A 28000-nucleotide genomic window follows, 5' to 3' on the forward strand; every position below is an offset into this window, starting at 1 on the left:
CTTACAGCACAATAGTATTCCTTACATATACCACAACTTGTTCAGCCATTACCCAATTGATGGGCATTCCCTCGATTTCCAATTCTTTGCCACCATAAAGAGAACTTCTATAAATATTTCCCTTTTCTATGATCTCTTTGGGATACAGACCTAGTACCACTTTAAATTCTTTACAAGATTGGGATGGACTGACCAAGATGGAAAAGGAGTTATTTTAATTTCATCAAGGAAAAAAAAAACCACTGGAGAAGTGGGGGGGGGGCGAAAGGGGGAGAGAGTCAGGACTTTCAAAGTTGGGAGAAAACCGAATCTCTCCATGACATTAGTTATTAAATATTAAATATTAAATATCATTTCCCGCAGGTAACCATTTTCTAGAAAGGAAGTCCTTCGTTCTCCACTCCCCCTCTCAATTTCTATATTTTGTCTTCTTCCCGTTTTCTGAGCGAGGTGAAACCTCAGAATTGTTTTGATTTGTTAATCATTTTAAAAGGAATGAACAATAAATTTCCTTCATTCTCCACCCCCCCCTTTCTCATTTGCAAATTAAGACAATTTCATTATAATTCCGTTATTTTTTTAAAAATTGCTTTAGAATTAATCCAAGGCTAAGCACCCTAGTACGAAATCTAATAATTCATGCATTCCTCTGGTTTTCTTCTCATTAACCCCGGGAGGTGGGGTATTATTATTCCCACTTCGTCTCACTGGACAGTATCCCAGAGCAGCCAACAAGCTGCCTAAAAAGTCCAATAGGAGCCTGGTGACACAGTACCCTTGTAAAGTGTAAGTTCACCCAAGCACCTGGAATCCTGCATCTCAGTTTCCCGGCTTCCTAGAAAAACCCACAAGTGGAATCCGCTTCTGATTGGCTACGGTGAGAAGAGGGCGGGCACCCACAGGAAGCAGCGAGCAGCGGAGCGCTACTGCGCTTGCTCAGCTGGCGCGCCGGGGGAACTGTCTGTGTCCCTGCAGCTTTGATGGCTGCCCGGAAGCGTGAAGGCTGGGAGATCGCTGCTGGCAGCTGAGGCACCCTCTCTCCAGCGCTATGGATTGTCTTCCGAGCCTAGCCCGGCTCCTGCCCCGAGCTGTGGGGCTGCCGCAGCGAGCCCTGGGCGCGCTGGTGCCGGCCCGGCCCCCCGGAGCCCTCCCCAGTGCCTCCTCCCTCGGGGCCCGGGTCGGAGTGCCGCTCCCTGGATACAGCCGAACCGGGCTGCCCCGGAGTACTCGGCTCTGGCAGCTTTGCGAGCCCCGACGCCCCAGCGTATCAGGTATACGGCCCTTTCCCACCCCACCCTACCCCCGAGCCTTCTCAGCGGGCAGGCCCTAGAGTAGTCCTAGAAGTAAACGCATTGTCCTCATGCCTGATTTGACCCTTCCAGGCACCCGTCATTCGGAGTCCCCAGGATCCTCCGGAGGAGCGTTGTGCAATCTCTCCCTTTGATGGTCGTGCAAGTTTTTGTAATTACTTTCTCTACCCGGTATTAAGTTGTGAGCTCTTTATAAACAGAACAATACTTATTTTCTGCACTTTTCTTCCGTCTCGCACCCTACCTACCCCGATCACTTTACTGTGCTTTGCTTAGAGCCACTCTCCGCTAAGGTATCCACACCCCTTCTCTCTCACCCCAGAGTTTGGCGGCTTGACTGTCTCCCTAATTGCCCACGTGGGAAGGAATAGTGTGAAAGTGTGGCTCCCATTTTAGAGTTTAGGAGTCACGAGGCATTAAGAATCATGGAATATTAGAGTTTTCCGGGACGGTCAGTATTAAGATTCCATATGGGCAAAACTGACATCAGCTTTGAATACCTCTAGTGGCATCTAGCGCAACACCCTCCTCTTACAGAAGAGATAATTCAGCTTAGCACAGTGCAGGGGACATAGTAGGCATTTAATAAATGTTTATTGATTTGAAGATGACTGAAAGATGACCTATTCAAGTAACCTTAGGGCTCCCCCTTCTTCAATCTATTCTTCATCTAGCTAGCAAATTGATATAGCTCAAATTAAATTCACTCTGAACGTGTGTTAATGGTTTCCCTTTTGCTGTCATATCCCCTCTGCAGACTGTCAACTCTTTAAGGGCAGGGATTTTGTGTTTGTATCTCTAGAAGAGAGCACAGTGCCTCTTTCTTGGTTGTTCAGTCATGTCCAATTCATCTTGACCCCGTGGACCATAACACTGCCAGGCCCTGCTGTCCTCTACTTTCTCTTGAAGTCTCTCTCCTCAACTCTCTGCAGATGACCTTCACCCACACAACCCCTACCCTGAATGTGACAACCACACAACTACTGGAATACTCTAGAGGCTGGCTAGGCACTTGGTGATTTATTATTCAGTATAATGATTCTCATTCCCAGCCCTGGGAGTAGTAATCAAGCAATGACTGGATGCACCCTCTGCCAGGCCTCTAATTTGGCAAGTGAAGCAAGTGCTACCTCTGCCTGAGGCTGCTCACAGATCCACCCTCTGAGACTCAGGAGTTCCTCTGGGCAGCTGATGCCTAGGTTCATAGGCAGCTGCTGTTCTTTTTCCAGAGCAGGGATTCAGTTTTCCCTTCATCCCAAGTCTCTTTGCTCCTTGGTTAATCAGCAAGCACATGTTAGCACCAAGCACATGTCCTGTGTACAGCCCCAGCTGTACACAGAGGATTTATATTAATGTCCCTCTATCTTTAATATTTTGCTTAATCATATTTAAAAGGCCTTGGGGACCAGCTAAACTCAGTGCCCTGGAGATGAGAGTTATGTCAAATTCCTTCTTATCCATGTCATCCTCAATCTATAATGACATAAGAAAGTTAACAATTAATAAATTCTTACTGGTTGATTGGAAAAAAGGGGGGAGGATACCTGGAACAGATGTATCAACATCATTGTACATAAATGTGATCCTGATACTTCAGAATAAAGACTTTGAAAAAATTCTCCTGAATTTCAGAGCACTTCAAAAGAAAATGCATTTTTAAAACCTTACAAGTTGCTTGCTGACTTTACATGTCATAAATATTTGTTCAGTGAATTGAGTTACCATAACAATAAGAAAGCAAGCATAGATAATTAAAATGCATGGATCATCCACACATTTCATTTAGTCGTTAAATGTAAGATTTTCTCCTAAACCTATCAGAACAAAGTAGAAAAATTGTCTAGTAATAGCATAACTTTTTTGTTGTTTAGTCGTGTCTGATTCTTCATGATTTTTTTTTCTTGGCAGAGATACAGGAGTGTTATGCCATTTCCTTCTCCAGCTCATTTTACAGATGAGGAAACTGAGGCAAAAAGGGTTAAGTGACTTACCCAGGGTCACCCAGCTAGTAAGTGTCTGAAGGCAGATATGAACTCAGGTAGATGAATTTTCCTGATTCCACACCCAGTATTTTGTCTACTGCCACCTAGCTGCCCCAACTTGTTTTTACTACTGTTTACTATCTGGTACACCTGCTAGCAAATAGTAAAATGGTCTAAATGTAGGAGAGAGAGGAAGGAAAAAAATAAAAGACCCAATAGTCAGCTCTCTACATAATTAGCTCTGAAATAATTCACTGTTGTGTGTTTGAGAATAAAATAATAACATTGTTCACAGGGTGATATGTTCTGTTTTTCTTCAGGTGAAGTTCCTCGACTCAGTACTTCTGATGCTTCCCAAGCCACCTTAGCTAGTGTAGCACCAGTGTTTACTGTGGTAAGTATTGTACTATTTTTCCCAACTTGACTGTAGTAACACTTAATTTAAAAAATACTTCCAAACATATTCAACTTTAACAGGGTTGAATAGTGTCTTTTTAGTGCCTCCTTTAAAAACAGTGGTCTCATGTTAGTAAATGATTGATTTTTCCCCTTCTATTTTTAGACTACCGTTTTTCTGTTTCCAGTCCCAAGATATAACTTGTTTTCTTTTGGGAGAAATGATAGATTTATATCAATGTCCCTCTACCTCTAATGTTTTGCTTAATCATATTTAAAAGGCCTTGGGGACCAGCTCAACTTAATATGATTCCTCAGAGCTAATGAAATTCTTTACATGGTAATTCTGGTATACCCTGTGATAAGCGAGAACAAAATCTAATAGATTAAAATTCTGAAATTTCTGTATTAACACTGCAGTGTTTCTGGCAAATCCATTTCAGAAGAACATAGAATTCTTCTTACCTCAGTTGGGATTTTAACCTCTGCCTATGGAAAATCATCAACCAGTCAGTAGGCTTGCACTGAGGATGTGCTTTGTGCCAGCGGCTGTACTAGATATTGGGTATACAGAGACAAAAATAAAGCATCTCTGCCCTCAGTTGGGGGGTAGGGGACAATATGTATAAAATATATAATATATATAAAGTTAGGTACACAGGAATGAAGAGAGAGGCAGTAGCAACTGGACAGATCACAAAACATTTCATGTAGAATACTGCACTTGAGCTGACACATGTAGAATTTAAAAATCAATGGTGAAGAGGAATGGTGTTCCAAACATAAGGGAAAGCCTGTACAAAGACATGGAGATGGAAGATAGAACCTAGTATGTGAAGAATAGCAAGAGGGACTATTGGATTGTACTGGTCTGGACTGGACTGAAAAGAAGTGATGTGGAATGTGGCTAGAAAAGTAGACTGGGACTAGATTGTAAAAGGCTTTACATGCCAAACAAAGAAGTTTATATTGGATCCTAAAAAAAATAGGAAGACAGTGGAGGTTATTAAGGAGGAGAGTGAGAAGATCATACCTGTACTTTAGAAATATGATTTTGGCAGTATTACGGAGGCTTGTTTGGAGAGAGAAGAGACTTGAGTCAAGAAGATCCATTTGGGAGCTATTGGAAAAGTCTACTTACAAAATGATAGGGGCCTAAAATTGAATGGTAGCTATGAAAATGGAGAGAAAGGTATGGATCTGAAAGATCTGGGGAATAGCCAAGACTGGCAACTAAGAAATATGGTGACACCCTGAACAGAAATAGGGAAGTTCAGAAGAGGGATGAGTTCCTTGGGGAAAGATTATGACTTCCATTTCAGATGTGTTAAGTTTGAGATGCCCACTGGACACAGATTTGGAAATATCCAATTGACAGTTGGTGATGTAGGGACGAAGCTTAAGAGGATTCCTACTGCTGTTTATTTACTATGGAAGTGATGTGCGTAGAGCAGGAAAGGTGTTTAATAAATATTATTTGGTTAAAGGAAATGAAAATAATTACTCTGGTTTTAACTTGGGACGAGCATTAAAAATACTGCTGCCTATCACTTTACATTAATTGTGTGTATTCTTTTACACAATATCTTCTGGGTCCTGTTTACCAAAAGGTGGTAGTTGTAGAAGTTCCCCCCACCCCACCCCACCCCCATAATCATCAGTACATATTGAAAAAAAGGTCTGCTATTTGATTTTGTTTGAATTGTTTACAGGAAAAATTTCAATGAGATAAATGATGCTTTCTAAAAGTAACACATTTCTCTTATCTCTTTTTAGACAAAATTTGACAAGGAAGGAAATGTTTCTTCTTTTGGTAAGTGTCACTTTTTTCCCCTAAACAAAGTTTCATTTATCCCATTGGCAAGTGAATTACATGTAAACTAAAGCATTGCATTGTATCCAAGTGCAGTGTTTTGGATGCTTTCTTCTCTGGGTTTGAGACACTAGATTTGAAACAAGAAGACCTGGGTTGAATCCCAGTTCTTCTGCTTCGTATCTGTGTTACCTTGTCAAAATTATTCAGTCTCTCTGGGACTCTGTTTTCTCATCTGTAAAGTATTTGGACTTGGACTAAGACTTTCCCATTGTGACTTCTCTCTTCTTTCCTCTGTACCACATCCTGAAGAGAGCAGGAATCACAGACAGCATAGACACAACAAGCACATGTGTTTGTTGATTCCAGAGTTCCAGCAGGTAGCTATGGGAATTGTCTCACAGCCAGTAATGTGACCTAATTCTACCTTGCGTTCTGAAAACCGGGAATTATTTTCATCAAGCCCGGTTTCATTCTCCTTCCATGCTCCGTGAAGTTTACTGGTGTCCTTCTCCAAATGTCATTCATCAACCCTCAGCATCCCACCTCAGTTTTTGTTTGCTCTCATACAGTCATTAACATGTATCAGCACAGTCCCTGCCCCTATTTTCTAGGCAAATATTTGCTTCTTCTGGAATTGGTTCATCCTTAGGTTTACAACCCTGTTTTGTTGCCCTTTATCTCTTGGCTGTAACCATAATTCTCCCTCATTACCATCTCTTGTCTTTTCCCTTTTATAGCTCTACAATTTTTCAGATAATCACTTTTTAGATTAACCTTTTTTAGAATATACCCATATTTCCAAGTAAGTATGGGTCAGGGAGGAAAGAGAAGAGCTTACTTTAAGCCATCAGACACCTCATTGTGCCTGCATTCCAGATGGATCCTCAGACTTTGTGCCTTTACAAACCTGAGCTTTTTCTCACCTTAGTTTAACTAACCCTGACTACCAAAACAGAGATGATTGTGAAGGTTTCTTTATGATTCCCTTTCACTGAAGGTACCACTGTCATCTTTTCACAGTGATACAGCTTTATACTCAGTGACTTTACATCTTTTTTTTTTTGCAGCCACAGATTTATGGTCAATCACTGCTTGGAATATAGTGTTTTAGAATATGCCCTTTTAAAAAAAAAAGTATTGCATTAACATTAATAGAATGTATTTCTGGGACTCCTCTAACCTACTGTCCAAGATAATGAATTTCTTCTTTTTCAGCTATGAAAATCTAGCATCTCTTAATTTGCCTTTTTGAATTCTTGTACTGCTTTAAGAAATAAGCCAAATATAAATAATCTGCTGGCAGATTTGAAGTATTAAAATTAGAAATAAGGACTGGAGCTGTGAGAACTCCCAGATGAGGAAATTCCCTCTACCAGTGTAAGTTAGCAAGTTTTCTGCAATTTAAAGTCTTAGAGAGTCTCCTAGAACACGAAGCCCACAGGCTGCATTGTGCCCCTCAACACTCCTGAGTATGGCCAAACTAAATTAAAATGTAATTAAGAAATATTTAACACAATAAATAGAAATGTAATAGACCATAAATAATGTTAAGGCATGGTTTTCAAAGTCTTGGGATCCTTATATAGGTTATCTCTTCTCCGCCGAGCCCCCTCCCCCTGCCCCCCAATTCCTATTTGAGTTTGACTCCACTAGCCTAGAGCACTGAAAAGTTAAATGATTTGTCAGGGATCACACAGCCAGTAGATATAAAAACCAGGATTTGAACCAAGGTCTTCCAGGTTTTGAGGTCTGCTTTCTACCCAGCATGCTATGATGTATCTTATTGAAGATTAGATGACTCATATGGTGGTAGTAGTAGTAGTAGTAGTAGTAGTAGTAGGCTTCCACTAGTCTTGGACGACCATGGATCAGCGCCTTGAAGAGCCACAGGCTCTTAGTAATTAGTACAGTATAATATAATAGATCATAGGTCATAAAGCCTGTTGGTTTACTGCAAGGCATTTTTTACGTGGTACATATATCTCCTGTTAGCAGTTATTTTGCTTCTTTAATGTTTTCTGCTATAAAAATACAATCGTGGCTTTTAGTTTAAACTATTCTTAAATTAACAATACAGTATGATGGCTTTGAATTGTAGACAGCATTCTTTCTATAGAGGAAATGGATTGACATAAATTTGAGGCTTTTCAACCACTCATGAAGAAGTAAATGCTTTTTTCTTTTGAGGGAAGCTATTTCTAGGGACTTTAGAATCCCAGAAAAGTCACCGTAGCTTTTCTTTAATCAAACAGCATTTAAAAAAACATCAAAGAGTATCTTTGAAATATGACATGAAATTTAAGCTGCATTTTATTTGGTATCTTAATTTTTTTCCTAAACTTTTCTTTTAGAAAGAAAAAAAATAGAATTATACCAGGAATTGGGTCTTCAAGCCCGAGATTTACGATTTCAGCACTTAATGAGTATCACAACCAGGAACAATAGGATTATCATGAGAATGGAGGTAAAGGGTTTATTTATATTCTTCCTTTAAGTATTTATTGATTATATCTATATTTAATTGTATTGAGTTATTACTATGTAGATAGTTCATAGTTAAAAGTTGTTTTGTTATAAAAATAATTGTTAGGAACATTGTCATAGTCACTCAATTCAGAGTTGCATTATTTGCCTGCTGGCTTTAGAGAAGAGTAATGCACACTCATTCCCCTCACACATACTTCGTGTCTCTAAATTCATAACTAAAAATGCTTCTTTCCTTTGGATCATTAATCATCTCTTCTTGATTATGTCCTTGGTGTTTTCAGATTATTCACCAGAGGTCATTGTATCCCTTGGTCCTAAATATTGTCTGTTTGCTCTTGATGAGCTCACCTTAAAAGGCAGTTGTAGTACAACTTTTTCTTGTTATACACAATTTTTACTCATGTATTCAAAACTTCCACTAATTCCTACTCAAGGGACCAAGCGTAGACTCTTTCTAGAATTTCCTTCCAACCTAGAAAAGCTTCGAGTTTGGGACAGGTGATGGCCTGTGCCTGTTATCTAAGGATACAGCTAGTGAAGATTAGAGTGGCTCATCTTCAGCTATTGGTGGCAAGGCAGTAAATTTGTCAATCACAGTAACTCCCAAAGATCATCTCTATTAAATAGAGGGATTGTGATCTACAGTCATCCCTTACACATTTCAGGTGTTAGGGATGTGGTACCCTCACCATTTGGAAAATCCAAATAAAACTTTTATACCTTATTGTAAAATTTGGGTTGATATTATACAATACCATAAATATTTTGCATGCATTTCTGGGTTTCTAAACTTTTTCTATGTCATCTGCTGGCCTTCACATGTTGTCTGTGGCTTCTGCAAAATTTCCCCCAAAGTTTCCATTTAATTTCTTATGCTGACCCATGATGTATTGAAACTCCTTAAAGTATTGAAGAAGTAAATGCTTACATCTTTGCTCTTTGCATATAAAACAAACAACTCAGAGCCCCAAAGGAATGAGTTATTCTAGATGGCCAAATTTTCCAAATAAGTGAGGACCCCTGAAGTATTAGAACTTTATTTTTTCTTAAAGTAAAGTAAAAAAATATGCTCTATAATCTTTCACTTTCACAAGCAGAGTAATACCAAACCTATTTATCCCTTTTTGGTGGCTCAGCATCATCATTATGAACATGAGTTTGTAATGTGTTAAAATAGATGGTGTAAGACTTAGGGCTAATGACTCTGATCCTTATCAAGTAGCCATGGAACTTTCTTGGGAAAGCATTTTATCAACTAATATTTTAGCTGTTTGATTTTCCCCTCATGAACATGAAATGAAGCATGTACAGCTGTAAGGCTACTTGGGCAGTATATAAACTTGGCATATTTCCTTTAAATTAGGAGGTGAAGTATTTTCCAAACCTTTTTCAGGTTATCTTTGTTAGGGCTGCCATTGATTTGTCAACACCATTTAGAATGTCACTTATTATCTATGTATCAGTAAGATAATGATCAACTTTGTCCTTTTGCTTTTCCCCATTGTTCTATCCATTTGCATTAAGCTTCTCCTTCTCCCCCCCACCCCCACCCCCCTGTGGGAAAAGGGAAAGAAACTCCCCATTTCCATTTCTAGAATTTGTGCTAGAATGTCCTGAGGGTGATTTAGCCAGGGATTTAAAATCTTCATCCTTGATGATGATGACACTCGTGGGATACAGCATCAAGTCATGGCTTTCCCTAAATTCAACAATTGCAGAAATTGAAAGTTCTTTATAGCTCACTACATAATGGACCAACTTTTTCATGACATACTTTTGGTAATAATATTTTGTATTCTAAATAGGGAAGATGGGCAGGAGGGTTACTGAACATATTCCCTGACATTAATTGGAGTTCCTGGGGGTAGAGTGTATCACCTGGAAAATTCGTTGTTTGCTAGTTTAACCTTTCTGAACCTCAATTAATTCATTTGTAAGAAGAGGTTAGTCAATTTGGTTACTTAGTGAGTATTAATTGCCTACTATGTGCCAAACACTGTATTCACCACTGAAGATTGAAAAACAAAAATTAAATAATCCCTGCCCTCAGGAGGTTTAGATTCTATAAGTGAAAACAACATGTATTTATAGAAGAATATACAAAATAAAGGCTAATTATTTTTTACAGTCAGGTGTCCTGTAGCAGATATTACTTGACTGAAACTAAGGGTTCTAAGAGGCAGAAGTGAGGGAGGAATTCATTCCATTCATGGGAGACACCCTTTGCAAAGGCCTATTAATGGGAGATGGAATGTCATGAGTGGAATAGCAAGAAAAAACTGTGACTTGATTGAAGAGTAAAGGGAAAAGTGGAAGGGTGTTATATATACCAAAATTGGAAAGATAGGTTAGAACCAAGGTATAAAAGATTTCATATACCAAATAGAGGAGTTTGCATATTATCCTAGAGGTAATAGGGAGCCATTGGAGTTTATTGAGTAGGAGAGTATCTATTAGACCTGTTCTTGAAGAAAATCATTTTGCAGTTATATAGGAGATAGATTTAGAAAAGGGAGAGACTTGAGGCAAGTGAGATCAGTTAAGAAGCCATTACAGTGGTCTAGCTGAAAGGTGATAAGGGCTTGAAATAGAGTGGATGTTTTTTGAGAAGAAAGAATTATGTAACTGGAAAATAATAATACTTTTATGATTAAAAAAAGAGAGAAGAAAGGAGATGAATGCAAGATGTTGTGAAGGTAGAATCCAGAAGGGTCAACACTGATTGGCTATGGGGAATAATTAAGAAGTTGAGGAAGACTCCAAAGTCACAAACCTGGATGACTAGAAAGATGCTAATTCTCTGTACAGAAATAGGGATATTTAGAAGAGGGTTGGTTTTGTAGGAAGATGGAAAGTGTTCTCCTTGGGACATTTTGAGTTTGAGATGTCTATGGGAAATCTAGTTGTGTCCAATTGGCAGTGAGTCATATGGAAGTAGAACTCAGGAGAAAGTATGTTGATATGAAAAGACACTGATTAAATCATTGGGAGCTGATGAGGTTACTGAGAAATAAGAGATGACCTCTGAGGCCTCTTTTGGCTCTAAATCTATGATCCCACCTTGGTAATATTGGGTGAGGTAGTTAATTTCTTTGGGCCTCAGATTCTTCATCAGTAAAATGAGGGTTTGTACTAGATGGTCTCTTAAGTTCCTTCCAACATCAGATCCTATGAAATGATAAAAGCCAATTATGCAGATTTCATTTTTCTTTCCATCTATCTATGATGTCATAGAAAGAACAATAAACTTGGAGTCAGGAGCCCTGTGTTCCAATGTGAGCTTTACCACTTAATGGTTCTTCAACTTAGGCAAGACACTGGATCTCTTTGAGCCCCAGTTCTTTATCCAAAAAATGGGAGTTAAAATACTCCTAATGCCAACCTTATTCTTGTCTGGATCAAATAAGATCATGTGTATTTTTAGGCTTAGAAAATGGGTGAGAACCTGGCTTAGTATTCTGATTACCTTCCCCTGAGGGGTAGTAATCTATGGCCCTTCTCCTGTTAATAAGCACATGATTCCTGGAACACTAGCTCAGTTCAGTTCTTTGTGAGTCATAGCCTTGATGGCAATAATTACACACACCTCCCTTTAAGTTCAGAAATTCCTTAGGCAGGAATTTCTATTCCCTGGTAAATAAATGCTTCCCCAAGGCTGTATCTTTTAGTAAGGTGTAGCCTAAATGTTTGCAGTCATTCACCCCTAAACATTTCTCAGGAAAGCTCACTCACTCAAGGGATATGGACAGAGAGGGAGATAATCCTTCCCCTACACCCCCAGTGCCTTTGTATAGATATTCATAGTCATGGTGCCAAGGGTTCTCCCACCTCTTGTAACTGACAGACACTTGCTTCCCCTCCTGACCATCTGCTACCATTTGGTACCACCTATAATTGTCTGGAATGCCTGGCACCCAGGGAACGATGCATTATTGTTCCTTACTCATTTATCTCATGGCAAGTGAACCCTACACATTGACCTGGCTCCCAGACTTACACCCAGCTGCATCCAGATTGCGCCTTGATTAGAACTTCCCTTACATTATTGTGTTGTAGTTCAGTCTAATTATGCCGTCAGTCACTGGCAGATTCGAACTGACCACCCCATCCCCTCATTCCTAGCCTGACCAAGGACCCAGCCCACCTTTGAGATTTTTAAAAAAATTAACCTGCTGAATCTTCTGCTTTTTTTTAATGGTTTGAGGTGTTTTGTTTTGTTTTAATTTACTATTTGACCACAGCAATTTGTGAAAAACTAAACACTTTCTGAAAGACTTCTGTTTTAGTGAATTTAAGGCCAATTATTTTTAAGTTAACTAAAATGAAAGTCTTTTAGAATTTAAGTAAGATGACTCAGTGAAACCAAGGAGCATTTTAAGAGAAAAGAGGGTCAAGACCCTCCTGTGAATCCTTTATCTCTCCTGCAAGCCTTGAATAAACCTGTTAATCATGAAAATAATTCAGATTCTAGATTAAGAATGTGGGAGAGATACAAGAATTTAACCTTGATCTCAAAAATATTTGAATTGTGATTTACCCTGTCAACTAAAAAGCTTAGGAGATTTAGTAATCATATTGCACAAACAGTGACATGTTATTTCATTTATGCTCAATTCAAATTTGATAAAGTTTTAGAGGGAAACCTTGTTCTCTTTATGTTGTTTTCTTTCCTCTCATTTAACAGTTTGCATATTATTTTACAGTATTTGAAAGCTGTGATAGCTCCAGAGTATCTTCTGATACTAGACTATCGTAATTTAAATTGGGAACAGTGGCTATTCCGGGAACTTCCTTCACAGCTGGCTGGAGAGGGCCAGCTTGTCACATACTCCTTGCCCTTTGAGTTTAGGGCCATAGAAGCTCTTCTGCAGTATTGGGTGAGCCTGGTTTTCATTTATCCACCTGCATTATTATTTTGGCATGAAGATACTCTTGAACAGGAATATAAGTTAGTGTCAACTGTGCTATAATTTTAGACTATTGCGCTTGTGTGTATCTTTTTTTTTTTAAGTGAGGCAATTGGGGTTAAGTGACTTGCCCAGGGTCACACAGCTAGTAAGTGTCAAGTGTCTGAGGCTGGATTTGGACTCCAGGGCCAGTGCTCTATCCACTGTGCCACCTAGCTGCCCCATGTGTATCTTTTTTAAAAAAATAAAGAAACCTCGGTGTTTCTGCTCTCTCTGTCTTTCTAAATAGGAACTGATTATTTAAGGGAGTGTGAAAGGCAACTGAAATATATCTATTCAGTGGTAATTTGACTATGTCAGCAATAACTTTTTGGGAATGCATAAGAAAGGTACCTGTCATCTTGTATTCATTGATGAGTCAAGTTAGAAATGTTTTTGCCATGGGTTATTTCATCTACCAGATTCTTGATTGACAGGTTTTGTTTTAATTAACAGATTCCCCTTCGTTTTGTTAAGTGGGTATCTATGGGAAGAAAGTCTTTTCTACAGTGTTAGTAACCCTTCAGCTACATCCGGGCCATTGTGAAAAACTCTGGAGAATGAGCATTTTAGCCTGAGTGATCTTGGTTTAGGATGGCTTTAGGTAGTTTGACAGTCCTAGAAGCATTCTAGTCTTTTACCATTCATCGAAGTGTTACGAACATTTCTGGATGTTCTAGATTTTTGTAGTTAATAAGAGGATTCTCTGACCCAGAATATTCTAAAAGAATTGTTTTAATTCTTATGAAAGGTCATGTTGTTATCTAGATCAACACCCTTCACGGGAAACTTAGCATTTTGCAGCCTCTCATCCTTGAGACTCTGGAGGCTTTAGTGGACCCCAAACATTCATCAGTGGACAGAAGCAAACTGCACATCTTACTACAAAATGGCAAAAGGTAAATATATGACATCAGAGGAAGGGGAACTGACTTTTCATTCAATAATAGTCTTACTAAAGTAGATTTCCTTATCATAATTCCAGATGAGAGTTAAGTATAGTTACTAACATATTGTTGAAAACACTTTCCTATTTTGATGTGTCTGTAATCTTTCATCTTTGTGTATACTTCCCTCCATTTGTGTGTTCTGAAACTCCCTCGTGCCTTCTTGGTATGTGTGGTTCTTATATATGGTTATGTGAATCCTTTCTAGATGAATATACCACATATGCCTAAAGGCCTTCTGGTTCTCTTACCATTTCATGGATCCTGCACATCACCCACCACACTTTCTAGTTGTTATCCCTTAGACCTGTTCCACCTCCAGCCTCACTCTTTTGTCATACATACTTTTGCTGTTGTTCCGTATACCTTGTGTGCACATCACTGTTGGTAATATGCTGCATGCAGCCTGATTCTTCTGAGATGGTGACATTCCACATAACATCCCGGAAAGAATATTGGTGTTAACGTGGCTTTTATAGGAACAGGCAAGGAGTCTGTCCATCAATAGACAAGTAGATAAACTGAGCACCTAGTAAACATTTACTACGTACCAGGCACTGGGATGGCAATGAAGACAGTCCCTGCCCTCAACGTGCTCACCTTCTAATAAGGAAAGAATACACATAAAGGGGAGCTGGAAAGGCTTAGGGTTGTGGGAGTAAGGAAGTGAGGTGGAGATCTTATTGCTGGTAAGATTAAGGCTAAAGTTTCCCTGTCCGAGTCCAGGGTAGTTACAGGGACAGCATCTTCAGGTTTATATAATTATTAATTTTTCTCAGTCTCTGACTTTGTGGTTTAAAATAGGATGTTCTGTTATACTTCTAGGACACTTGTTATAATACCTCCTGGGTATGGTTTTTAAATAATGTTTATGTTTCCTGAGTTCTTTAAAAGGAACTGCTAGATGGAATTGAACTGGAACTAAAGCTTTTTAATGACTACATATGGTCAGTTGAATATACACATGATCATAAACTTTTCACTAAAGACAAACACATGCAAGAGTTAGTATTAAAACATTTCCAACATAAAGGTTGCTCAGAGAATCTGTTAGAGAACTTCACAGAGGCTATCTTGTTCAAACTCTACCTGAACAAAAACTCTTTTTATGACACTCTGAGTAGTTATCTGTCCTACCCTTCAAGAACTCTGGTAAGATGGAATTTACTATCTCCCAAAATAGACCGCTTTGATAGTTAACATTTTTATTAAGTTTTTCCTTCTAGGAAACTTAAATCTTCCTTTTTGAAAACTTTTACCCATTGCTATTAGTTCTGTGCTCTGGGACCAAGCAGAACAAGTCCGTCTTCCTTGGAAAGTCCTTCAAATACTAGAAGACAACTATGATGTTCCCTTTGAGTTTTCTTTCTCTCATACTAAATATCTTTATTCCTTTCAACCAGTGCTTATATGCTCCAGCTGGTCAGGACTCTGTAAGTGTTCTGCCTAGAGCATAACACAGTGATTCTGTCACTTCCTATGATCTGATTCTTGGGCCTCTTAATACAGCCTGTAATGACATTTACTTTATTTTGGCTGCATTATGTCACTTTTGATAGTAAGCTTTCAGTTCAGTTGTCTTTTTCACATTAACTATTGTCTAAACAAGCCTCTTCCATCTTTTACTTTTTTTAGTGAGGCAATTGGGGTTAAGTGACTTGCCCAGGGTCACACAGCTAGTAAGTGTTAAGTGTCTGAGGCCGGATTTGAACTCAGGTCCTCCTGAATCCAGGGCTGGTGCTCTATCTACTGTACCACCTAGCTGCCCCCATCTTTTACTTTTGAAATGAATTTTTCTAATGTCTAGGTAATTTTTTACATGCTGTCTCATGAATTTCATTTAAATAGATTCAGCCCATTGTTTTTGGATCCAAGCTATTAGCTACACATTTCTCTAGGCTACATTGCATCTGCATATCTGCTAAGCATATCACGTCAGCGTCTGCGTTCTTCCTAGTCATGATAAAAATGCTAAACAGCATAAGGCCAGAGATAAACCCTTGGTACACTCTGCTAGAGAGTTCCCTCCAAGTTGATGTTTATGTTGTGGCATCTGTGTGTCCTATGTGGTCCAGAAGGTATTAAAGAATAAGGAGGAATGTCTGTCAGCTGAAAGAGTAATAACCACTTTTGTGGTTGCTTTCCTCTATTTTGCCAGTCTTTTCCCTTACAACATTACTGTATTCACTTTCTATTCTACTAGTACATGGCCAAGATGTCAGAGACACCTGACCTCTTTTTTGTGCATGAAGTATTTAGATATTTAACTTTTGCATTTCATTCTCTAGTTCTGGAATGCTGAAATGTTATTGTTAATAAAAAGTACTTTGTAGATATCATTCTGATTAAGATAAAGTCACAAATAAATAGAGGTAATTTGAAATTAGAAAATTTTAAATCATTAATATATAATACTGGTAATTTATATGAGATAAAATATATTGCCCTATAGTGAAATACCTTTAAATGAATATACTACTAATTCTTTTTCTTACTCCCATAGCTTATCAGAATTAGAAACGGATATTAAAGTTTTCAAAGAGTCAATTTTGGAAATACTAGATGAAGAGGAAATGATGGAAGAACTCTGTCTAACCAAATGGAGTGATCCTGAAGTCTTGTAAGTCTACCACAGCCCAGACCCATTTTCTTACAGTTTATGTCCTAGAATCCCTATTTTGCCTTCTTATTTTAATATTCCAAATGGTAACTTTTTAGTACAAAGAGTACAGCTAATGTATTTTGTTTTTCTATGACAAGTAAATTATATTTAGGGAAACAAACATTTAATTTCCTATGTGTAAATAATCAACAAACATTTATTTAAGTCCCTGCTATGTACTAGGCACTAAAGATACAAATATTTATACATTGTCTCCAGTTGGCTGAAGTTTAAGAAAGACTTTGATAAGCTAGAGGATGGCCAAAGTAGGATACCCAGGATGGTGAAGAGCCTTGAATCCATGTCATATGAGGATCTGTTGAAGAAACTGGAGGTGTTTATTTTAGACGTGACATAGTAGCCATCTTCAAGTATTTAAAGGGATGTCATGTGAATGAAGGATTATATGCCATATTTATCCACAGAGGCCATAACTAAGAGCAAGGGGTAGAATTTGTAAAGAGACAAAGGCTTGGTATCAGGAAAAAATTGTATAACAATTAGAATTGTCCAAAAGTAGAATGGGACTGCCTAAAGAAGTGGTGAGTTCTCCACAAGCCCCCCTCCTCCCCAAAAAAAGAAGTGGTGAGTCCCCCTTCCTTGAGGGTCTTTAATGGTCCATATGTTGGGTATGTAATAATGGTATTGTTTTTTATGTGTAGATTGAATTCGATGGCCACAACACTCAAATTCTATGATTTGTATAACAGGGGACAGTTGGAGATAAGGCTGGAAAGATTGCTTAGAATCAAATCAAAGAAGGCTTTAGGTGCCAGTCTAAGGAGTTTGGACTTTATCCAGTGACCAGTGAGGAGCCATTTGTAGTTTTTGAGTGAGGGAGTGACATGATGAGTGCTGTGCTTTGGGAAAGATAATTTGCCAGAAGGAGAAACTGGAACAGGTAGACCAATTAGGCTCTTGCTAAGGGCCTGAATGAGGGTGGTGGCCATGTAATGGAAAGTTATGGGCAGATGCTGACCTTTGGAATGGAAAGTTGAGGTAGATGCTGGCCTTAACATCCCTGCCCATGTTGAGAGTGGAAGCATCTTAGATCCCCACTCCACTCTAAGACTTGGACCCTCTATTCTTTTGGTAGGGAGCCTGCCCTCCCATTACTCTCCAAGGTCCTCAGGATTTTGATATCTGCCATGAACTGAACAAGAACCCTCCTTATGCATTGTCTTCCCCAATTAGCATGTGAGCTGCTTAATAGTCTTGATTTTTTTTTATATCCCCAGAGCTTAACAGTGCTTTTACACATAGTAAGTGCTCAGTAAATGCCTTTCCATTCTATTCCTCTTAAATACCTTGAAGAGCAGCTACATTTTGTGGGTAGAAGGAGTAAGAAGAAGCAACATATTGTAGTGAGAATGCTGGACCTAGAGTCTGGAAGAACTGCCCTTGGAATCCACACTCTGACACTTAGTAACTGAACTCTCAGATGGAGATAGAATACTTTTAAAGCACTAGATTAAGTTGAGGTACTGTTACTAAGAGGAGCCTGGGAAGGAAACAACAAAAAGGTGGGGGAGCCAATATATTGTTTGATATATGGATAAAGCCAAACAAAAGTTACATATGAGACCTCCCTAGTGTCATGCTAGTTAGAAACAGAAGCAGAAATATTGAGTAACTCCTTATTGCTGTTTAGGACACTGCCTCTTTCAGAATCAAGTTATGTATATGTACATATGTGTGTCGAATTTGATTTTCCTCATCATCCTATCTGGATAGGAAGAGGCATGTGTAAAAGCAGATCTTGGTTTTATTAATGTAGCATGCCAATCACCCACAGAGAACTATCATAGAAAAAGAAAAATCCTGCCTCTCTTTAAGGTTGGCCTTAGGTATTCTCAGTATTAAATTTAATACCAGGTATGTTTTGTGCTAATGTGATATGTATGCATATATATAAGTGATATGTCTCCATATCCCTAGCTAAATAACCTTATTATTTGCAGTGAGAAGAGCAGTACTGGAATTGATCATGCAGAAGAGATGGAACTGCTTTTGGAAAACTATTACAGATTAGCTGATGATCTCTCCAACAAAGCTCGGGAGCTCAGGGTATTGATTGATGACTCAGAAAGTATTATTTTCATCAATCTAGACAGGTAAGTTCACTTTATCTAAAAGTCCATTAGAAATTATTTACTGACCAAGCTACTTTAGTCTTGATCAGGCCTATCATTTTAGAACATAGATATCATAACTGTACCATTATTATTAGATATTCTAGGAAAGTATAGCCTCTTTGATAGTAGTATAGATTTTGATACATTGCTGTTTCTACATAGAATATTTTACTTTCATGAAAAATGTAACTAGCAGATAAGTTCTAATCTGAATAGGTGTTCTCCATCCTAGCCATCGTAATGTGATGATGAGGTTGAACCTGCAGTTGACCATGGGAACCTTCTCTCTTTCACTTTTTGGACTAATGGGAGTTGCCTTTGGAATGAATTTGGAGTCCTCCCTTGAAGAGGTGAGAGCTTATTATTTTGAAAAACTCTGGGCTCCCTTTGAAATCAGTATTGACTTGTAGATCAACTTTGTTGTTTCAAAGTTCTATGTATGTAGTTATTTATTAGGCTTAGCCCAGTTTTCTAACCTGTCAAAATCTTTTTCAAACCTGAATCTTATCAGGCAGTATATTAGCTATATTTTCCGCACTTTGTGTCTGATAGGCATGCCATCTATGTCTTTGTCAGTGATAAAAATGGTAAACAACAAAGGACCATACACAGATCCCTTGCACACAGAAACTTCTAACATTTCACCATTGGGTATCTTCAAACCACAGTAGCACCAGAAATTTTCCAAATGGACATATTTGGATTCTGTTTTTCATGGCAGTACAACAGAACCCCTTAGGGTATATGAAAAGTTCTCACATGGAAGAGAAAATAAACTTCTGCTTAGCTCTAGAAGGAAGGAGCAGTGGGTTAAAATTTCAAAAAATGTAAATCGATATAAAGAAAAACTTTGTAACCATGAGGTCTGTACCAAAGGGCTCCTTTAGGAGATAGTGAGAACCCCTTCCCAGGAAGTATTCAAGCAAAGGGTGGATAGTCACTCTTCAGGCAGACGGTAAAAGGAATTCTTGTTTAGGTGTGCATTGCTCTGTCATTCTGATCTCTGATAATTACATCCCATAGTATTCATATGGGACATGCAACTGCAGGTGTAAGAGGAAGTGAATCTTAACCATTTCCTTGAATGAGGATGATTAAGTCTCTAGAAGGCATCTTGGGGTTCATGTAAAATTGTAGTGTATGACTTTTTTATCCAGAATTTTAAAAAGTAAAGAATTATCAGAATTTCTTTGCCATTTTACCATAATGATGACCCCAGAAAAATGAAAAATTCTCAAGTGCTTCCTGACTTATCAAAGAAATTAAATTACTCTCATTCTTGTTTTACAGTTGAATGTAAAGTTGAAATTCATGGGTGACATATAGAATGGATTTTCTATTTGCAGACCAGTGACTTTTGAGTTTTTGAACCACAAACACACTGTACTACTGCCACTCTTTCCCCAGCATTGACGTGACACTTCGGTGCTTTAACATTTAGTAGGTTTAATACCCTGGCTGCTGGTGCATCTGTGGAATCCTTTGTCCAGATATTAACAGCAGCTATTTCCAAACTGTGAGTGTGAGAGGAATAAGGATAGGAGAGGTCAAACAGCAGAAAAGAAGGAACACACTTCAGGTGACTAAGGAAACAGGAACATCAAATGTCTATTCTTTAGCCAACTGTTTCTTCTCTTCCCCCCACTCCTGGCACGCCCCGCAAAGTGTCATGTCATGTCATATTAGCAACATAGAATCTGGCTTACTTTATATATATCTTTCTGGTTCCCAAATTCATGAATTGAATATTCATGGAATTTTGTAGCCCCAGGGATTATAGAACCATAGTATGTATATGTGGTAATGCCCAATTAACCAACATAGTCATTTAACCAAAACACATTCCCCACCTATTATTTTAGGTAAACATTTGTCTGTGAATGTTCTATTCTATTGTAATGCAATATAATGTTCTGTTGAGCTCTCAAAAACCAGTGAACACAAAAATGTTTGTTCCTATATTCTTGCTTTACTATAGAATCCTGTGTTCCCAATTTTAGTAGTGATCTCAGACCTAACCAAGAAGTAGATTTAAGCTAACCGGTATAAACAACATCCTAACAGTAATAGCTGTCTTACAGGATTGTTAGGTTGTGAGCTGAAAAATATGCATTAGAAGCATTTAAGGTGAGACTCCATGGCTTTCTGTTAGGGATTCTCTCTAAAAGATTTCTATGCCATGTAGGAGATTAAGCTCTAAAGGACTTCTTTTTCCTTCTAGCTCAAAAATTGTATGTTTCTTGATCTCTGGGTATCATTGAGGGAGTTGTATTTGTCCCGTGCTATTGCAGGATTACTGAAACTAGGAAAATCTGTTCAGTTTAGGCTTGGGACAGTGCGTTGTTACTAGAACTAGAACGTTGTTCATCTGTCCTCCTGGGCTTTCTATAAGTTAACTTATTTATTCCCTTTTAGGACCATAGAGTGTTTTGGCTGATTACAGGAATCATGTTTATGGGAAGTGGCCTCATCTGGAGGCGCCTGCTTTCGTTCCTTGGTCGACAGCTAGAAGCTCCTTTACCTCCTATGGTATGTTGTACTTGAAAAATGTGTGGAGATGACTGTAATTTTCTCCTTGAAATAAGTTCCTCTCAGGTACTTCAGAGAGGTAATTTATAGTGTTAAACGTTAACAGTCAGGAGGACCTGTGTTTGAATCCCACTTGGGCACTTCCTGGCTATGTTGCACTGGGGCATTTCATTGAACCTCGCTCAGCTTTAAATTCTTCATTTGTAAATTGGAGTAAATATCTACAGTGCTTACCTCCAAAGTTGTTGTAAGGATTAAGTAAGATAATATATGTAAAACACTTGGCAAACCTTGAAATGCTAGAGAAAAGTTTATCATTACTGGATCCTAAAGACTTTTAGGACCCAATATAGTGTCTTTCCATGTAGGTAGGTACTCAGTACCTCCTTACTGAACTTCAGTTGAATTGCTTCACATTATTTGCCAATCTTTTTCCTTTCTCTTCAATGACAAATTTGGATACACTGTCTTCTCTGTAGGATCCTGGAAGAATTGGTATTCATTATCTCAAGGGCTTTTGTAAACTGTATGTTTTTCATGACTCTCACATTCAGACCCCATAAGACCCACAGTTTAAGAAGCTTTCCTGTATGTTATAAAAATAGGTCCTTTAGATACTTAGGCAGCGGTGCCTTGGAATTTCTGGAAGTATTTTCTTTTGCTGTTGTAGCGATTTGACAGATACATAAGTGTCCATTTAAATAGCGCAGAATCGGGGCAGCTAGGTGGCACAGTGGATAGAGCACTGGCCCTGGATTCAGGAGGACCTGAGTTCAAATTCGGCCTCAGACAATTAACACTTACTAGCTGTGTGACCCTGGGCAAGTCACTTAACCCCAATTGCCTCACCAAAAATTAAATGAATGAATGAATGAATGAATAAATAGCATAGAATCTTTGAGCTTTCCTTATCAATTTGGAATCATGAAAAATCATTACTTTTTCAAATAATTTCTAAGTTATGATGTGGCCTAGGTAAGAAAAAATTGTTTCAGTATTCAGTAGAAATATTGATCTTGAAATTTCATAACACATCTTGGATCACATATTTTATTTTGTAATCTATAAATTTAGTTTGTTATTTAAACTTTCAGTTTTATCATAAAGAAAATACTTAAGTGCATTTTCTAGGTGGTATAATTTATGAAGAAATAAACTTTAGGAAATTGTAAAGAAATACAACTGACATGGTCAGTAAACATCTGCTACACTCTTGCTATACTGAATATTATACATTCTGACACATGAAAGCAATTGATGCATGGCTTCATCATTAGCAAAATCTAGTTACAGAAAGAAATATTGTTGTGTTATAGAAATGTATAAAATGTATCTATTTTTCTTAATTTTGTGCCAGCAGTATCACTAAGGAAATTGATTTATTATCTGTGTTTTTCCATAGTAAACTCTTACATAGCTATACCAGTCACTATAGTTAATGTGATCTCCTTTCCCTTTTAAAATAAAATTGTTTCTTCCTTTGTTTAGATGCCCTCTTTACCTAAAAAGCCTCTCCAAGCAAGTGGAAGAACTGAGATGAAAAATAGTCTCAGGTCAGATGGCCTTGGGTCAAGCAGAAGTATCCTAACAAACCGATAGGAACAGCAAGAAATGGCTGAAATCTTGTTTTTGGTGGTTGACATAAGAAGCTTCTGACACTATTTTAATTTATTATCTTTTAATAAAAATTGAAGACTTGAAAAATTATTGTGGTTAAAATATAACCACTGAATATCAATATGCTATGGCAATCTTAAGACTGGGATATTAGTTCATAAAGTCAGAATTCAGAGTGCAGGAACAAAGTGACATAGTCCTGCTTGTCGTCTTGTTTTAAGTGGCCAAAATCTTGTTTTAACTACATGTTCACAGAGCTGTTGTCAGCGGAGGGCTTTTCATTGGTATATGGAATGTAGGAGTGTTATTTGGAGGTACGGAACAAAAAGGGCTGAATTTGGCACAAAAGTAGACCATTCACTAAATTTATTATATTTAGCTTTTACATAATACATTCTAACATGTTCATATACCAAAATAGTGTATGTCCATGCTTGCACATGCACATTGTTGTGAAATAGAGTAATATTAATTTTTAGTATAATCAGGGGATCAAAATTGTAGCTTAAGTCTAGAATCTTAAGAGTGGAGTAATAGAAGAGTTTTGAATATATACCAAGAAAGAGCAGAACTACATGACATTTCAAAGGTTTCAAGACATTTCATACTTTATTACTGTAATTATTCTTGGAATATTTAAGTTCACACATTATTCATGTAGTAGAAACCTTGATTAACAGGAATAGGTAGCAGTCTGGTTAACTCAGAGTTAACCAAAGAAACATTTTTGTTTCGGCCTTTTTTGAGAAACTTTGCAAAATGCAGTGGTCTACTTTTTTGCCTTAAAAGAGAATAGGCTCGGGGCAGCTAGGTGACACAGTGGATAGAGCACTGGCCCTGGATTCAGGAGGACCTGGGTTCACTCAGACACTTGACACTTACTAGCTGTGTGACCCTGGGCAAGTCACTTAACCCCAGTTGCCTCACCAAAAAAAAAAGAGAGAGAGAGAATATGCTCAACATAATTGAATTTTTAAGTTTAGGGTTTATTTTGTATATACTTACATGTACATGTTGTCTCCCCTAAAGAACATAAGGTCATTGAAAATAGGAATTATTTCCTCTGCATTTGTATCCCCAGGCCTAGCAGTGCCTGACAAATAATTGGTGCTTAATGTAGGCTGACCCAAAAGGTTTAGTGCAATTGTAAATCTTAATAGCTACTATGGCTTATAACTGCACTAAGACTTTTGGGACATCCGGTAAATGCTTGTTTGATAGTTCTGGGGAAAAAAATGATTGTCTCTATATAATACTCTATAAGATAGAGATAATTTGGGGGGGTGGGAAATCTGTGCTAAGCCTATGACATTTAAGTACATACTATGTATGTATAGGGCACTATGCTAGTCTAGACACTGGAGATATAAAGATTAAAAATGACAGCCCTAGCTCTCAAAAAGCAATCTAGGGGCGGCTAGGTGGCGCAGTGGATAAAGCACCGGCCCTGGATTCAGGAGTACCTGAGTTCAAATCCGGCCTCAGACACTTGACATGTACTAGCTGTGTGACCCTGGGCAAGTCACTTAACCCCCATTGCCCCACAAAAAAAAAGCAATCTAAAAATGTTCTTTTAATAATCTTACTCCTGGGGTGGGGGCGGGAGGGAGTGTAGAGAGAATGGAGCAGGATAACCATTCTGCTTAGCTAAAGATTCCTAGTATTTAGGTTTCAATTGATCAGATTTTTTTTTCTAGTGTTAGAGGGGTCAAACTCAAGGCAAAACTCCTGCGTGTACCAAATGTAATTGGGAAGTGTTTAATACATTAAATAAAAAGACAGTTCGACATAGATAATATTAATTTGTGGTTTTCTCTAAGTCAGTATGCCAGGCCAGGGATCCATTTCTATCTGAGCTCAGTACCAGTATTCTAGTATACCTTTTGTTGTTGTTGTTTGTTTTTTTTCTAGTGTAGAGCCCACAAAACATGATTTTACATAACGATGTTATAGTATTTATGTGGTCTCTGGAAGTCAAGCCATAGTGAGAACAATAGTGGAAAGCACCTTGTAGTCAATCCTGGCCCAGGCCTCACTGGCTCTGTGGCCATAGCCAAGTCACGTGACCTCTCTGAGCTTCAGCTTCCTCAAATGAAAAATGGGAATGATGATAACTTCCCTTCCTGCTTCATGAGGATTAAACGAAATATGTCAGAGTACTCTGAAAACAAATGTCCTTCATAAATATAATGTCATACAGTCATGAAGATGTAGCTCCCCAATACATGGTAGCCCGAAAGAACTACTGAATGCTAACAATAGTTACACTTTAGCCAACCAGTGTCATCCCTGTTTTACCTACTTGCTATCAATTATCCAGTCTTATGTTTACTACCATCTCCATGCCATGTACTCATGGCTCATTAATGGAAGGAAATCCTTTTAACACTTGGAGGAGTCCTTTGCACTTTTTAAAGAAAGTTAGAGACTCTATAATCCTTACATATGAGAAAACTGTGGCTCACAGAAGTAAAATTGACTTGCCCAGGTTCATTCCACATCAGAGGCAAGACTAGAATTGAGGCCTCTTAGCTCCAGAGCCAATGTCCTTTCCATCATACCATGTGATCTCTTCCTTAAAAGTTATTCTGGGGGTGGCTAGGTGGCGCAGTGGATAAAGCACTGGCCCTGGATTCAGGAGTACCTGAGTTCAAATCTGGCCTCAGACACTTGACACTTACTAGCTGTGTGACCTTGGGCAAGTCACTTAACCCCCATTGCCCCACCAAAAAAAAAAAGTTATTCTGCACAAAATTTAAGTGTAAGAACCTTGTAATCCAAGATGTGTCTCCATGTTTGGAGAGGAGGTGGAATTTTGTGGTTTAGGGAACTCACGGTGAGTCAACTTTCTCTACTGATGTAGATTTTATGAAGGAAAAGATCGGTAACGTAGGGAAATGACATTCTATGTTACTAACATCTATAACTGCATAAGCTGCCATACTTCAGCTTGATTCAACAGATGATTTGTAAAGTAGTCTGGAAATCACAGTACCATGATTTAAGCCCATCTTTAAGATTAGCACAAATGGAAGATGCCACAGATAGTGCCTAACAGTCCAGAACAGTTTTTGTACTATGGCTTTTGTCCTAAAACAACAAAGCTGGATATCATTGAGAGACCGTGGTGGTTACTGGGTCATCTGGAAGCAGGCTAAGCTCTCTCTGGCTAATCAATTGGGGGAAAAAAGTCCTTCAAGGAGCCAAGAGATTTGACAGGAAACAGTTGAGTTTGAGTTGATGTTCTCATTCTTAAATATACTATTAGGAGGAAGGAACCTATGGGGAATTCTAATGAGCCACTGAATCTGCAGGATAGAAAGGATTTGTCTTAGGTGACCAGCATGCATACTTTGCCTTTGGAATCATGGAGATTTCTAGATGAGGGGATAGCAAGGCTGATTAACTCCTTCCCTTTACCCAGCCTCTTGTAGCATTTGAGAAGTTTGGGGTTAATTTGAACATCTTCAATACTTGAATACTTTGATTTCACAGGATACTTTCCACTGGCAAACCTCAAAGCATTTGGCAGGTTTGGTTTTTTTCTTTCCCTTTAGATTTGGGATTTCTTTCCTTTTTTAGCAATGGGGTTAAGTGACTTGCCCAGGGTCACACAGCTAGTAAGTGTCTGAGGTCAGATTTGAACTCACGTCCTTCCTGACTCCAAGGGCTGCCCCAAGACTTGGGATTTCCCTAGAGTAGGGAACTCCTTCCTGGTAAGGAAACTCCCTCTACTACCACAGACTTGCAACTGTTTTTCAATTCATGATCTTAAGAGAGTGGCCTGGGTGACAGAAAGGGGTGACTTGCTCAAGGTCACACAGCAGGGATGCTGGTAGGATGGTAGGATTTTAGTCTGGGCCTTCCTGACTTCAATACCAATTCCCCTATCTACTCTGCCATGCTATGTCTCTTTAGGTGTCTTTATTCTCGTGAAATAAGCAACAAGTGTACCATGTTGTTAGCTGGAGGAATTGGAGTCTAGAGAGTTGAATTTATCTATCACATAGCCAGACTCCTGTAACAGAAATGGTGCAGATCTCAGACCCTTGCTAGTTTTTTTCTATTTGATAATTGATTATGTCTGTGACTCTTGATTTTTTTTTAAGAGCTTTTTGCTGATTCATATTCTCTAGGTAGGGAAAATTTCAACTACCTCATAAGATTAAAGAGGCAGATTAATTTTTTAAAAACTTTTGGAGGTTTTCAGGTTAAGCTATTTATTTCAAAGTTCTCTATTAGTCCACCTTGAAAAGTGTTTGGCATGCCATGATTCAAGTTTCCTAGTAATGAGCTCATGCCAAAAAGTGATACTCTTAAAAATGAACTTCTAAAGCACATTAATTAGCCTCTCAACCTGAGATGGTAGAAAGCCAAACAGTAAATGTGAAAAAGGCAAGCATTGTGATTAACCCTGACAACAAGAAATATCATGTACATATATAACCTATATCAGATTGCTTTCTGTCTTGGGGAGGAGGGAGGGAAGGGGGTGTTGGAGAAAAATTCGGAACTAAAAATCCTATGAACAAATTTTGAAAACTATCCTTACATGTAACTGAAAAATAATAAAAAACTTTTATTAAAAAAACAAACAAACGGGGCAGCTAGGTGGCACAGTGGATAAAGCACTGGCCCTGGATTCAGGAGGACCTGAGTTCAAATCTGACCTCTGACACTTGATACTTACTAGCTGTGTAACCCTGGGCAAGTCACTTAACTCTCATTGCCCCACCAAAATAAACCAAACAAACAAGAAATATCATGGCAGGGTAGATGGCACAGCAGACCTGAGGTCTAATTCTGTCACTAATTTGCTGTGTGCCCTTGGGTAAGTCTCTTGGTCTTCTGGGTCCCATTTTTCTCACTTATAAATTTTATATATAGAGAGAGAAATAGAAATAACTGTGGTTCCTTAATACTGGTTATCAGAGCTGGCCTTCAAGAACAGTATACTTGTAGCAATAGTTTTCTGAAAGACCATTAGTGTTTGATTTATATTTTGTGAAGATAACACTGTGATATACCATACAACTAAACAATTTAAGATGATGCAACTATATATTACTTTAGTGCAGGAGCTTGAAGAATTTACTATATTTTCAGTTTTTGGAATTTCCATATTAAACTACACTTGGATTCTGGGGTTTATTTTCGGTACTTTACAGAAGGG

At 38.3% G+C, this 28000-nt stretch overlaps 1 protein-coding gene across 1 annotated transcript; it reads left to right on the forward strand.

Moving 5' to 3' along the window:
• The first annotated feature begins 952 nt into the window (after positions 1–952).
• On the forward strand, positions 953–27373 carry MRS2 (magnesium transporter MRS2). The gene is made up of 11 exons (XM_043977968.1): positions 953–1271; positions 3613–3686; positions 5465–5501; positions 7856–7968; positions 12695–12868; positions 13706–13836; positions 16388–16504; positions 18508–18660; positions 18914–19031; positions 21097–21210; positions 22699–27373. The coding sequence occupies exons 1-11, from the start codon at positions 1049–1051 to the stop codon at positions 22807–22809; spliced, it is 1365 nt and encodes a 454-aa protein (XP_043833903.1). The 5' UTR covers positions 953–1048; the 3' UTR covers positions 22810–27373.
• The last annotated feature ends 627 nt before the right edge of the window (positions 27374–28000 follow it).

Source organism: Dromiciops gliroides, chromosome 1, assembly GCF_019393635.1.
Source record: "Dromiciops gliroides isolate mDroGli1 chromosome 1, mDroGli1.pri, whole genome shotgun sequence".
Classification (NCBI taxonomy): Eukaryota; Metazoa; Chordata; class Mammalia; order Microbiotheria; family Microbiotheriidae; genus Dromiciops; species Dromiciops gliroides.

What these genes read in the sequence shown, in the direction of transcription:
- MRS2 (XM_043977968.1), top strand. Translation starts at nt 1,049, where the DNA reads ATGGATTGTCTTCCGAGCCTAGCCCGGCTCCTGCCCCGAGCTGTGGGG. An exon ending in AGGAAATGTTTCTTCTTTTG is followed by an intron (nt 5,502 to 7,855) that starts GTAAGTGTCACT and finishes CTTTTCTTTTAG; the next exon opens with AAAGAAAAAAAATAGAATTA. An exon ending in AAGCTCTTCTGCAGTATTGG is followed by an intron (nt 12,869 to 13,705) that starts GTGAGCCTGGTT and finishes GTTGTTATCTAG; the next exon opens with ATCAACACCCTTCACGGGAA.